Source organism: Microtus oregoni, unplaced genomic scaffold (assembly GCF_018167655.1).
Source record: "Microtus oregoni isolate MIOR12 unplaced genomic scaffold, Mior012 000019F_ref0000042, whole genome shotgun sequence".
NCBI lineage: Eukaryota > Metazoa > Chordata > Mammalia > Rodentia > Cricetidae > Microtus > Microtus oregoni.
Genome location: NW_024543078.1, coordinates 11595727 through 11609014, shown reverse-complemented (window position 1 = coordinate 11609014; position 13288 = coordinate 11595727). Strand labels below are relative to the sequence as shown.

General features: G+C 47.7%; 1 protein-coding gene across 1 annotated transcript in view; it reads right to left on the bottom strand.

Moving 5' to 3' along the window:
* Positions 1–13288, bottom strand: part of Vav1 (vav guanine nucleotide exchange factor 1) — a 45482-nt gene that overhangs the window by 906 nt on the left and 31288 nt on the right. Inside the window, exons 22-26 of the mRNA XM_041669123.1 lie at positions 12089–12120; positions 9727–9843; positions 7827–7914; positions 5714–5828; positions 2897–3048 (exon numbers count right to left, since the gene is read on the bottom strand). Of these exons, the coding sequence (XP_041525057.1) occupies positions 2897–3048; positions 5714–5828; positions 7827–7914; positions 9727–9843; positions 12089–12120 (504 nt within the window). The remainder of the gene's footprint in view (positions 1–2896; positions 3049–5713; positions 5829–7826; positions 7915–9726; positions 9844–12088; positions 12121–13288) is intronic.

Sequence of the window (13288 nt, the reverse complement as noted above, 5' to 3'; positions counted from 1 at the left end):
GATGATGGATGATGGATGGGTGAATGGATGGATGATGAATGGATAGATGGATTGGTGGATGAGTTGGTGGGTGGGTGGGGTGATAGATGGACAAATGGAAAGATGATTAATGGATGAGTGGACAAATGGATGGATTGTGGGTGGATGATAGCTTGATGAACACAGACGGGAGGATGGGTGGGTGAAGAGACAGACAGATAAACAGAGAGGATGGTTGCACAGAGATGGGTGACTTGCAAACGGATGCTTGGATGAGTCCTGTCAGCTCCCAAACATTCTTAAATACTCTAAATGGCACTTTCAACCCCTAACTGTCTACCACAACTCACCAAATGTGACAACAAATATTTTTATCAAGTCTAAGTATTTCTCTAAATCATGGGAGCTTTGTGACCAGTTTCCCTGTAGGAGCCCACAGAACTGAGTCTGCTCCACCTTGACTGAAGAAGAGTTTAAGCCTACTCTTGCTCTTCTAAGGTTGTTGACAAGAGGTTTGACTTAAGATGTGGCTACAAACAAGATATCTTGACCTAGGGTGTGACTAACTGGTGTCTTGGGCATTGAGATGGCCTACAGAGGTGGTTCCATTCCACCTTGACCAAAGGTCAGAGATTCAAGCTTATTCCTGCTCCTTCAAGGCTATGACAGGAGGTTTGACTCAGAGTCGCTGCAGACAGGATGCTTTGTCTAAGATATAGTCGCTTCTTGTCCTGCCTAAACAACAGAATGCTTAAATGGGGATACCAATGCTTGATATTTCAGGTATTGAAGATGCAATTGCTCTGTTTGTTCTTTGTATAATGGTAAAGCAGTCTTTTGCTTACTTCCCCGTCTTTTGGATTGGTGTTTATAAGCACATAGAAAGTAAATGTGGGCAAATTCAGCATTCACTGGATTGCCCTCCCGGTTCTATTCTGCATCTCCATTTCTTTCCTTTCATATCTCTGCTTCTCCTATCTAATATTTCTAATCCATACATTTCTACGCTGGAACGTGCAAACCCAGTCGAGGCTGGACTCCAACATTTCCCCCAGTAGAACAGAAGTTCTAGCCAGTGTCCTTATCTTCGTTCAACAAATATTGAGAAACCTTTCAAGCAAGAAAGAATGTCAGATACTCAAATTCACCAAAGGATGACGTGGAGAAGGGTCTCCATCCACACAGTACAAAGTAGAAACTCAGCCAAAGCAAGCTGGCCTGAAGCACCTTCACGAACATGTTTCTCCTACCTAGCACCAGAGTGAGCAAAGAGCATTATGGTTCACCCCAAGTCTGCCTCTCCATGCATTCAATAGTAGTTGAACACCTACTGTGTGCCAAGTCATGAGACATAGCAATGAGCGAGACAGATCCCACCTTCGCATCTCCTGTATTTGTCAGTCACCCTCTCACTCCAAGTCCTTGGCATCCAAGGGGGAATTTGTCTTCTGTATTTTCCCCAACCTTACTGTCCTGGCTAATTTTATGTCAACTTGACACAAGCACAAGCTTTCTGAAAAGAGGTGCCTCGACTGAGAAAATGTCACTGTAAATTCTAGCTGGAAGGTGCCATCCCTGAGTTGGTGGTCCTAAGTTCTGTAAGAAAGCAGGCTGAGCAAGCCATGAAGAGCAAGCCAGTAAGCAGCGCCCTCCATGGCCTCAGCAGCAGCTCCTGCCTCCAGGGTCCTGCCCTCGTTGCTTTCGATGATGAGCTGTTATATTCTCCTGTGAGTGAAATAAACCCTTTCCTCTTCAGCTTGTTTTTGATCAAGGTGTTTCATCACAGCAGTAATTACCCTAAGACACTTGCTTAGATGTGTGTGCGTGAGTGTGTGTGTGTGTGTGTGTGTGTGTGTGTGTGTGTAGGCTAAAGTCAATATGGGGTTTCATTCCTTGGGTACTTGCCTCCTTGTTTCCTGAGACAGGATCAAGAGATAATAAGAATTAGCCTGGAACTCACCAATTAAGTGAGGCTGGCTGTACAGTGAACCCCAGTTATCTTGTCTATCTTTGCTTTCTCAGCACCAAGATTACATGAGGATGTCAACACACTCATTTTTCCTTTTATGTAAATGGTAGGTGGGTGAAAGATGGAAGGGGAGGACGGGTCAATAGATGGATGTACACATAGGTGAGTGGATGGACGGTCGGACGGACAGATGGACGAATGAGTAGACCAATGTATGCATGGGTATTGAGTGAGTGGGTTGATGAGTGGATGGATGGATGGATGGATGGATGGGTGGATGGATGGATGGGTGGGTGGATGGATGGAAAAGTGGGTGGGTGGATGGATGGGTGGGTGGATGGATGGATGGATGGATAGATGGATGGATGGATGGATGAGTAGGCCAATGGATGCATAGGTGAATGAATGAGTGGGTTGATGAGTGGGTGGGTGGATGAATGGGTGGGTTCTGAGCAATGGATGAACTAATGGATGATGGGTTCTGGGATTGAACTCAGTCTTTAAATTTGTAATGAAAGCACTTTACCAGCTGAGAACCTCTCCGGCCTGCTGGCTGTCATTCTATCCATTTAATCTTTCCATTCCGTATCCACCTAGCCTCTCATCACCCTAATGTCTAGAATGGTGGGTGAGGAGCTCCCTCAGGTCCTATTTCCTGTCACCATCCTGTCCACTCTCTGGTGTGACTGTCTGGTTAGAGGTCCTCATGATCTCACTAAACATTGTTTCATAAAGATAGCAATTATATAATGCTCCCTTTGCACCCAGAAAAAATCTCTATTCATAGTAGTATCTCAATAAATAAATGTGGGCAGGGAAAATATGCTAAATCTCAGTGTCCTTTTGATCCTCTGACTAGGGTTGAGCATGGGAGCCACACATTATTCCCCCACAGCCAAGCCACACGCCACATACCCCACCTAGTCAACCATCCCCCCCGTGCCTCACCCGGCCATAGATCTCCCCACGCCACCAGCCTTGCTGTTCCTTCTTGTTGAGGATCTTGATGATGTCACCCTCCTTAAGTGACAGTTCTGATCGGTCCCGGGCACAGAAGTCATAGCGGGCTTTGGCGGTGCCAAAATATTTGGTGCTTCCAGCTGTGAAGAGAAAATGAGACGCCTAAGCATCTGAGATAAACAGCAGGCATCATCTTGGGACAGTGCAGAGAGCAGACATGCTCTCTGGATGGTGTCACCTAGATGAAGGGCTTCTGTGATAGTTAACCTAGGATAACCTGAGAAGAGAGTCTCTGAGAGGGATGTCCGCATTGTGTTGGCCTGTGGGCGTGTCCATGGGGTTGTCTTAATAAAGCAAATTGATGGGGAAGATCCAGCCTACCATGAGTGGCACCATTCCCTAGACAGAGTGCGTGTGGGGAGGGGTCTTAGGCAGAATAAGAGTGGAGAAAGTGAGCAGAGCACACATGAGCAAGCACATAAAACACTGGAGAGATGGCTCAGTGGTTAAGAGCCCTGCCTACTCTTCCAATGGTCCTGAGTTCAATTCCCAGCAACCACATTGTGACTCACAACCATCTGTAATGAGATCTGGTGCCCTCTTGAGGAAGGGACCTGGTCAGTCATCCTCATCAACTTAGACCATGAAACCCACTATGGACAAGTTCAACAGAACCGCCGTATATGGGCTGCCCATGCATGCTTCAGTATTGTCGGGGCATAAAAGAAAAAAGAAGACCATCATACCTGGTGAGACCAGGTTTTAAATCATTTTAATAGTGTTTTATGTAAGTCGATTTCTTACATCTGAGTCCTTAACCTTCATATTTAAGCCCAGATACACAGAGAGAGTTGATTATATTTTAAAAAGTAATTAAGAGTGGCTGGAGAGGTGGATCAGGGATTCAACTCCCAGTACCCAATACCACCTGTAACTCCAGTTCCTGGAAATCCAGCACTCTCTTCCGGATTCTGCGGACACTGCACTCAAGTTCACAGAGCCATACACAGACACACATGTATACACATGATTAAAAATTAAAAACAGGCCGGGCTATGGTGGTGCACGCCTTTAATCCCAGCACTCGGGAGGCAGAGGCAGGCAGATCTCTGTGAGTTCGAGACCAGCCTGGGCTACAGCACTAGTTCCAGGACAGGGTCCAAAGCCACAGAGAAACCCTGTCTCGAAAAACCAAAAAAAAAAATTAAAAACAGGGGCTGGAGAGATGGCTCAGTGATTAAGAACACTTGCTACTCTTCCAAAGGGCCTGAGTTCAGTTCCCAGCACCCAAGCTGGACAGCTCGCAGCCACCTATAGCTCTAGCTCCAGGGGATACAAGGCCATCTACACTACAGAACTGTTCTTGTATTAGTCTGCATGCAGCTGGCCCTCACAAGCTCATAGTGGAGGGCACTAGTAGGAGGTGTGGCTTTGTTGGGGTGGGCGTGGCTTTGTTGGGGTGGGCGTGGCTTTGTTGGAGTGGGTGTGGTTTTGGTGGAGTGGGTGTGGCTTTGGTGGGATGGGTGTGGGTTTGGTGGAGTGGGTGTGGCTTTGTTGGAGAAGTACTTCACTGTGCAGGTGGGCCTGGAGGTCTCACACATCCCAAGCCATGCTCAGTGCCTCTGTCCATGTCTTGTTTTATGATCAAGATATAGCCAGCACCATGTCTGCCTACATACCACCATGCTCCCCACCACGAAAATGGGCTGAACCTCTGAAACTGTAAGCCAGCCACCCCAATGAAATGCTTTCCTTTCTAAGAGTTGAGGTGGTCATAGTGTCTATTCACAGCAATAGAAACTTAACTCAGGCAGTACTCATGTGGCACACACACACACACACACACACGGCAGCATTCCAACTGGACTACACCTTGCCTGGTACCAGAGTGTTAGTATCCAGCAGCAATCCCCACTGGGCTACTCCTCGTCTAGCTCTGGAGTGCCAGTACCTGGCCCTAATCCATCTTTTGTTTAGCAGATACCTCTTGTCACCTTATGTGAATCCTATCTGATAGTTTGCCGAGAATACAAAGCCTATGCAAGCTTGGTTTGTGGAAACCAGAAAACTGGGATACCCCATGAACCAAGAATTTACACTTGTCATTGTATTTTTGGAAACATCATTCAGATTGCTCTGAACATATGGAGATCAACCAGGTAGACTGTAAATATGGAGCAACATAAAAATGCCTGAGCCAAGGAAAAGTGCTTCCGTCCTGAGAGGTTGAATGCCCCTGCAGTCACAAAAGGCTAAACTCACTCTTCTTCCCACGGACGCGCGTGAACCCAGCACCTGCTCTGCAACATACATGACACGCATGCAACATGCATGACACGCATGCAACATACAGGACACTCATGCAACATGCAGGACACACATGCAACATACATGACACGCATGCAACATACATGACACGCATGCAACATACAGGAAACTCGTGCAACATACATGGCACGCATGCAACATGCATGACATGCATGCGACATGCATGACACGCATGCAACATACAGGACACGCATGCAATATACAGGACACGCATGCAACATACAGGACACGCATGCAACATACAGGACACGCATGCAACATACAGGACACGCATGCAACATACAGGACACGCATGCAACATACAGGACACACAGAGAAACGAGTCTTTTAACAAATAAAAGGAGAAACCTCCAACATCACACAAAGTCACGTAAATAAGCATTTGGAAAATAGTTACTAAAACCAAAAGGGGGGCAGGCCGGCCCTGGAACCCTGAGAAGGTGCTGTGCAATCCTCCAGCCTGGGGCATCCTCCCACCTGGCGGTTTGCTGATGGCTCTCCTCTCAGGCTCCTTGTAAGGGAACTGCAAGGTGGTATCCAGCGACTTGAAGCAATCTTTGAGAGAATTCTGCTGATAAAATTCCACCAGTTCCTGGGAAAATAACACAGAACAGTCACTATCCCGCTGGCCAGCCCACAGCAGAGCACAGTGTAGCTCTCGTCCGCAGTCCAATCAGCTCCCTGTGATGGGGAACGCCGTCCTCTACTGCAACAGCAAGGATGGTCTGCAGAAGGGGCCCTGCGATGGGTCGTATGAAGGACCTAGACTCACCCAAGAGGCAAACCTCTGGGCCTGACTGCATTGAGTTAGATGACGTGGGAAGAGCCACCTGAATGTGGGTGGCACTACCCATGGCTGCCACCCCAGGGAGAATGAAAAGGAGAAAGCAAGCTGGGCACCAAAATCCATCTCCCTGGTCTCTCTAAGGACGCAGTGTGACAAGGCCTCCTTCCAGGACAGTCCCCAGCCTTCCTAAGCTGGAAGAACCTGTCCATCCCTCTTCGCCAGGTGTTTGGTCACAGCAGTGAACAGAGTAAACAGTAGACCACCTCAGGCTAAGGCCGCTTCTCCAAGCAGCCAGTTCATTTTACTTCCTGCCAAGTTTAACAAATAGGTTCACCAAAGTCAAGGCCTCCCGTCGGTGCCCACGCACGCCTTTAAAACTAATAATCACGTAGTCACCAGCCAGTGTAAAGGCTTCCGGGGAACCCTGAGCGTTGAGCATGCTGGAAAGGGGGGTTACAGAGAGCATATGAAGGTCGGAGGTCAACTTGCAGGACTCAGCTCTCCCGTTCCACCACGTGTGTTCCCTTTACCCACGGAGTCATCCTGCCGGCATGCTCTCATTTTAGAACCAGAGACACAGAGACACTAATCATGAGTGGCTGCTGAGATTCGTAGCTCAGATCTGACCTCCGCAAAAGACTTTAGATTTGATTTCGGCTTCCCGGTTTGTTGGATTTATGGGTATTTCTCCCACAAATGGCTCATACTGATGACAAAGAATCAGCAGGGCCTGAATTCAAGGGTGTTTCACAAACACCCAGTGTCCCATTCAAGAACTCCAGGCTAAAAAATGCCAGTATCATTTTTTTTAAAAAAATTGGTGCGCAGGGTCAGTGAGATGGCTCAGTGGGTCACGTTCCATCCCCAGGCCCCAGAACCCATGTGATGGTGGAAAGATAGACCTGACTCAACAGAGTCCTCTGACCCTCACAGGTCCAGTGCGCGCGCGCGCACACACACACACACACACACACACACACACGCACAAATAGTAAATAAATAAAATGTAATTTTTTAAGTTGTGAATTTTCTGTCCATGTCCTCAGTTTTTTCAAAAGTCTACTGATCATGGGTCAGGCCCACGTGACTTACACCAATCAGTTTTAAATGCCTTAAGGGAGATAAAAAGAATTAACGGTACACCAACCACCATGAACGCCCGCTCATAAATTCTCAACAAGACAGGCAGTCGCTCGGGTCACAAGGGGCCAGTTTGGAGACCTGTAACCTTATGGGCTCTGGTAGCCTGTGGAACAGGAAGGCAGAGGGTGGGCTGACTGGAGGTGGGGTGAGTTTGCACACATCTGTGTGGGGTATGGGCATGCATTTGGAGAACAGAGGTGGACTTCAGGGGTCCACCTCTATCACACTCGGAGACCGTATATGTTCAGACAGGGCCTCTCACAGAGCCTGGAACTTCCTGGTTGCCTACCAATCTCAGCAGCAAGCCCTGGGTATCCTCTTGTCTGTCTCCAACTCCCCAGACTAGGGTTACAGGCAAGCACCGCCATACCCGGCTTTTACATGGGTTCTGGGGATCCAACTCAGGCTCTCAGACACTTTATCCATAAACCTTCTCCCCAGCTCAGTCTGTTGGACATCAACAAATTCCACTGTGAGCACCTGACACTATCCTGTCCTGTCTGTTCCACATTGTGGGTCCTTACGGAGATGAGTTCACAGTCGGTGGTTCCCTGGGAAGGGTTTCTCTCACTACAAAGTGAGGACCCTGAGACACAGAGGCAGACACAGGCCTCATGCGCTCTGAACGGCTTCTGTGGGGGTGGGGGCAGTGGCCCTTACCAGAAGGCCCCGGAAAGCCTTCTTCTCCGTGATCCGGTACAGCCCCTCTGACGTCATGATTTTAATATGTTTGACTTCGACGTTATACCTGGAGCAAGGGAGAGGGAAAATCAGATGGCTGAGTCCTGAGTCTGAGGATCTCTCCCATGCCTCTGCCCAGGCTAGAAGCCCCAAAGATGGACTCCTTAGAGGAAGGGGAGCCCTCACATCTAAAGACGGGAACAGTGCAATCCACCCCTTCCGGGTCTCTGCTACTCTAAGCCTTCTGTTCTTCCTCTTTTCTATCTGTTGTTTGTTTTCTCCCTGAGGTAGCTCATCCTGAGTGTCAACCTGACAGGACCCAGAACCACCATAGACAGCCTCTGGGCATGTCTGTGAGGGAGAGTTAACTGACAGGGCAAGCCCCACCCTGAATGTGGGTGGCAACATCCCAGGGACTGAAGTTCTGAACCAAACAAGAAAAGAGAAAGTGAACCCAGCACTCATCTCTGCGCTGGCTAGTTTTACATCAACTTGGCACACACTAGAGTCATTTTGAAAGAGGGATCGCCAGTTGAGAGAATGCCCTCACCAGGTCGGTCTATGTGGGTGGCCTTCCCCACAGCCCCGTGCCCCTACCACCATGCCTCCCCACAAAAGATGGCAGAATAGGAAGGATGGGAAGAAAAGGGGCTTTGTTATCGTGGTGAATTACAGAACAACAAAAATGGAAAGAGACGCTGGGCATGGTGGTGACACACAGCTAATCCCAGCACTCAGGAAGCAGCCTGGTCTGCAGAGTGAGTGAGTTCCAGGACAGTCAGTGCTGTACAGAGAAAGCCTGTCTCAGGGGCGGGGGGGCGGGGGGACACCTCAAGCAAGGGCTGTTGATGGTTCAATGCATAAAGGGTTTCCACAAGACTAGCAACAGGAGCTCAATCCCTGAGACCTGCACGGTGGAAGGAGAGACCTGACCCCGCAAACTGTCAAAGACCACCACATGCAGGCCGTGGCAGACACGCCCTCACACAACACAAATAGATAAATGCGCTTTTTAATTTCTTAAAAACACCTGACCTCAGCCTACAGCCTCCACATGTGGACACATGGGTAAATGCCCACATACATGTCCACAATAAATAATGCAAGGGAAAGTCACAGTTCAATGGTAGGACACAAGTCGGTGAAGCATGGAGTCCATGAGACCTAAGCAGCTAGATTTCATATGCCAAGGACAAGCGGTGAGCATATCCGTGTGACACCAACATGCCTGTGTTGGTTGCAGAACTGTCAACAACACCCAGGACACAGAATCAACTAAGGAGTCTGTAGATGAAGCAACTATGACAGACACATGCAGTGGAATTGATCAAGCCATGGAAAGGATGATATTCTGTCCTTTACAACACAGAGGAAGTGGGGGATGTTCTGAAGCGTAATAAGCCAGACACAGGAAGACAAATACCACAGCTAACACACACATCAAAGCTCAAAGTGTTGGCCTCAAATAAGAGGAGAAGCAAAAAAAAAAAAAAATGCAAGGGGAGGGGAAAAGAAGAGGGGACAAGGTAATGGAGAGAAAAATCTGTAGAATGCAGTAGTTCAATAAAAGGTGCAAGTAGACAGATACACTTTCTTGAGGTAAAAGCCTAGACATCCTTGGCACGCCCAGGTCAGAGGAGGCGTGGTCAGAGAGGGAGGAGCCCAGGTCAGAGGAGGCGTGGTCAGAGAGGGAGGAGCCCAGGTCAGAGGAAGCGTGGTCAGAGAGGGAGGAGCCCAAGTCAGAGGAGGCGTGGTCAGAGAGGGAGGAGCCCAGGTCAGAGGGGCATGGGCAGAGAAGGAGGAGCCCAGGTCAGAGGGGGCATGAGCAGAGAAGGAGGCGCCCAGGTCAGAGGGGCATGGGCAGGGAGGGAGAAATTACTTAATGCTGATGGCGAATTCCGCTGTATCTTTCACTCTCTGCCGCACCAGGTAGGTCCCGTCAGAGCGGTTGATGAGGATGTTCTCGGCTCCTGCTCGTTCCATGGGACCCGCATACCTATTGGGACAGACCTGAGTCAGTCATGCCAAGGGGTGAAGGACTGGGGTGCAGTTCAGGCTTTTGGGGGTCCCTGTTTGCTTTGATGGGCATTTTCCCCGAGCTCACACTAGACATTCATCTCTGTGAGCACCAGGGTTGAAACGGAGTGGGGTGTCAGCCTCATATGCAAAGGTTAAGAGAAAGGACGTCAAGAGGGCTCAGAAGTAAAGGAACTTTCTGCCAAGCCTCGGGACTTGAGTTCAATCCAGGAAATTTTCTGGATGAAACGAGAACCAACTCCCGCAAGTTGTCATCTGACCTGCACACAAATACATACACACAAACAAACATACATACACACATCTTCTGACCTGCACACACACACACACACACACACACATACACACAAATGCACACATACATGCACAAGCATACATATGTATACATGTACATACACAAATAAGTGTAAAAAGAATATTTAAGGGAAGCCCAAAAATAAATTAATAGTATTTAATGCAATGTTTTAAAAACCAGAAAAAGTCAACTGAAAAAGGAATGAAACCAGGGCCACAGTGTGACCTACACCACACTCAGTGTAAGAACCAGACACCAAAGGCCACACAGTATGGGACTCCATGTGGGAAATGTCCACAGCAGGAGGGTCCAGAGACCAAACAGACTCATGGATGCTGGGGCTAGTCAGAAGAAATATGCCTGTAGGAATGGGATTGGGGAGTTGCTAGAAGGTTCTGGAACCAGAGGTGAAGACTACAGTCTATTCTGAATGCACTAAAAACTACCAAATACCAATGCAAATATAACTATAGCATGATGTGATTACCTATGTCCTTTCAATGTCTTTATGGCTGTTGTGTTGGATAGAGATGTAAATATGAGTGCATTGTGATGTGATTGCCTGTGTCCTTTCAATGTCTTTATGGCTGTTGTGTTGGATAGAGATGTAAATATGAGTGCATTGTGATGTGATTACCTGTGTCCTTTCAATGTCTTTATGGCTGTTGTGTTGGATAGAGATGTAAATATGAGTGCATTGTGATGTGATTACCTGTGTCCTTTCAATGTCTTTATGGCTGTTGTGTTGCCTATGGAGCTTGGCACCAGTCCTCTCCTCTCACCAGGGATGCAAAGGCTTGTTTTGCTCCCTGAACTCAGGTCCCCCAGCTTAGCAGCAAGTGCTTTTATCCACTGAGCTGTTTCACTGGCCATGTCTGTCTCCTTATACAATACATGCTGAAGCATCCATATTTATATGTGTAACTATATGTAAAGTCTATTATTATTATATATGTAGCATGAATAACACAATTACATGTAATGTATAATTTTATATGTATTTAACTACATTTTTATATATTGTGGGTATACATAATGTAACCTATTTCTATATAATCACCGTCATCATCACTGCCACCACCATCACTGTCACCACTACCGTCTCTGTCACTCTCACCACAGCTACTACCACCACTATCACATGCACCACAGTCACACTCTCCTCTCCACCATCACCACCATCAACATGACCAGCAACACCATCATCATCACCACCATCACCCCATCATCCCCATCATCACCCTCATCATCACTACTATCATCATCACCATCATTATCACCACCATCACCTCTTCATCACCCTTACTATCACCACCACCACCATCATCATCACCCTCCCCATCACATCTTCATCACCCTTACCATCACCACCATCATCATGTCCATCATCATCACCCTCCCCATCACATCTTCATCACCCTTACCATCACCAGCATCACCATCACCACCATCATCATGTCCATCATCACCACCATCATCACTATCTCTACCATCATCACCACCACCATCATCACCTTCACAATCACCCTCATCATCACTCTCAACATCACTACCATCATCATCACCATCATTATCACCACCATCACATCTTCATCACCCTTACTATCACCACCATCACCATCACCACCATCATCATGTCCATCATCACCACCATCACCACCATCATCACCACCACCATCTGACTGTCACTGTGACTTTTGTAATGGCCCAGAGTCACCTTCCTTTCCCCTGTCACTCCCCAGCAGCTCTTAGCTCAGGGTAAACTCAGAAGTGCTTGGGATCCAAATAATAAATTAACAATTGTTCTGAAAGCCTCCACATTCAGCCTTAGTTCTCCCTTGACACCCCCCAAACACCAAACACATACACAAAACCCCATTTTAAAATAAGGAAATGTAATTGTACTTACCAGAGATGCACAGACAGGTCCTGAGGAGGGCCCTGGGAACACAGACAAAAACCCAGACTCAGAGAAGAAGCCCTTACCTGGAAGACTTCAGGGACACCCACTCACATCCACTCCACTAGCATCTGCTAAATGGGTGCCATGTTCCAGGAACTGTGCTATTCATGGGGAAACAACCCTAGGACACAATTGGCTTCCCTCGTGTTTATATACCACATATAATACACATTTATTAGCCTCACATCAAATGTGATGGCTACTTTTCCAGCATGACCCAACCTAGAATCACCTGAGAAGACAGTCTCAAGGAGAGACTGTAGATCAAGCTTCCGGTGGATGTGTCTGTGGGAGATTTTCTTCATTGTGTTAACTGATGTAGGAAGCCCAGCCCATTATGGGTGGATCATTCTCTAGGACAGGGATCCTGAATTGTATATGGAGGATAAACTGAGTCGAGTACGCAGCCATTTCTCTCTGATCTTGACTGTCAGTGTGATGTGAGCAGCATTTGAAGTTCCTGCCTTGACTTCCCTACAGTGATGGGCTGTAACCTGGAATCATAAGCTGATTTCTTCCCCACGTTGCTTTCTGTCATGGTGTTTTATCACAGCAATAGAAATAAAACTAGGACACCAGGCATGGTATTCATTTCCTTCAATCATGGACAAAAGTCTACATGATATGAGAGATGCCTAGCATGGCGGGCGTATAGATGCATGCCTAGCATGGCGGGCATATAGATGCATGCCTAGCATGGCGGGCATATAGATGCATGCCTAGCATGGCGGGCGTATAGATGCATGCCTAGCATGGCGGGCGTATAGATGCATGCCTAGCATGGCGGGCGTATAGATGCATGCCTAGCATGGCGGGCGTATAGATGCATGCCTAGCATGGCGGGCGTATAGACACAGGTCTAGCTCTGGCTAACCTGGAACTCACTTTGTAGACCAGATTGTCCTTAAACTTACAGAGATCTACCTACCTCTACCTCCCAAGTCTTGGGATTAAAGGCATGTGCCACCATGCCTGGATAACTCAGAATTATTTAAAATAAAAAAAAAGGAAGGAAGGAAGGAAGGAAGGAAGAGAAAACAAAGTTGGTAGGGATGAGTGCATCTGAGAGGAATTAGGGGGATGAATGGTGGCTGAATATGATCAAAACATATTGTACATATGTACAAAATGCTCCAAGAATTGATT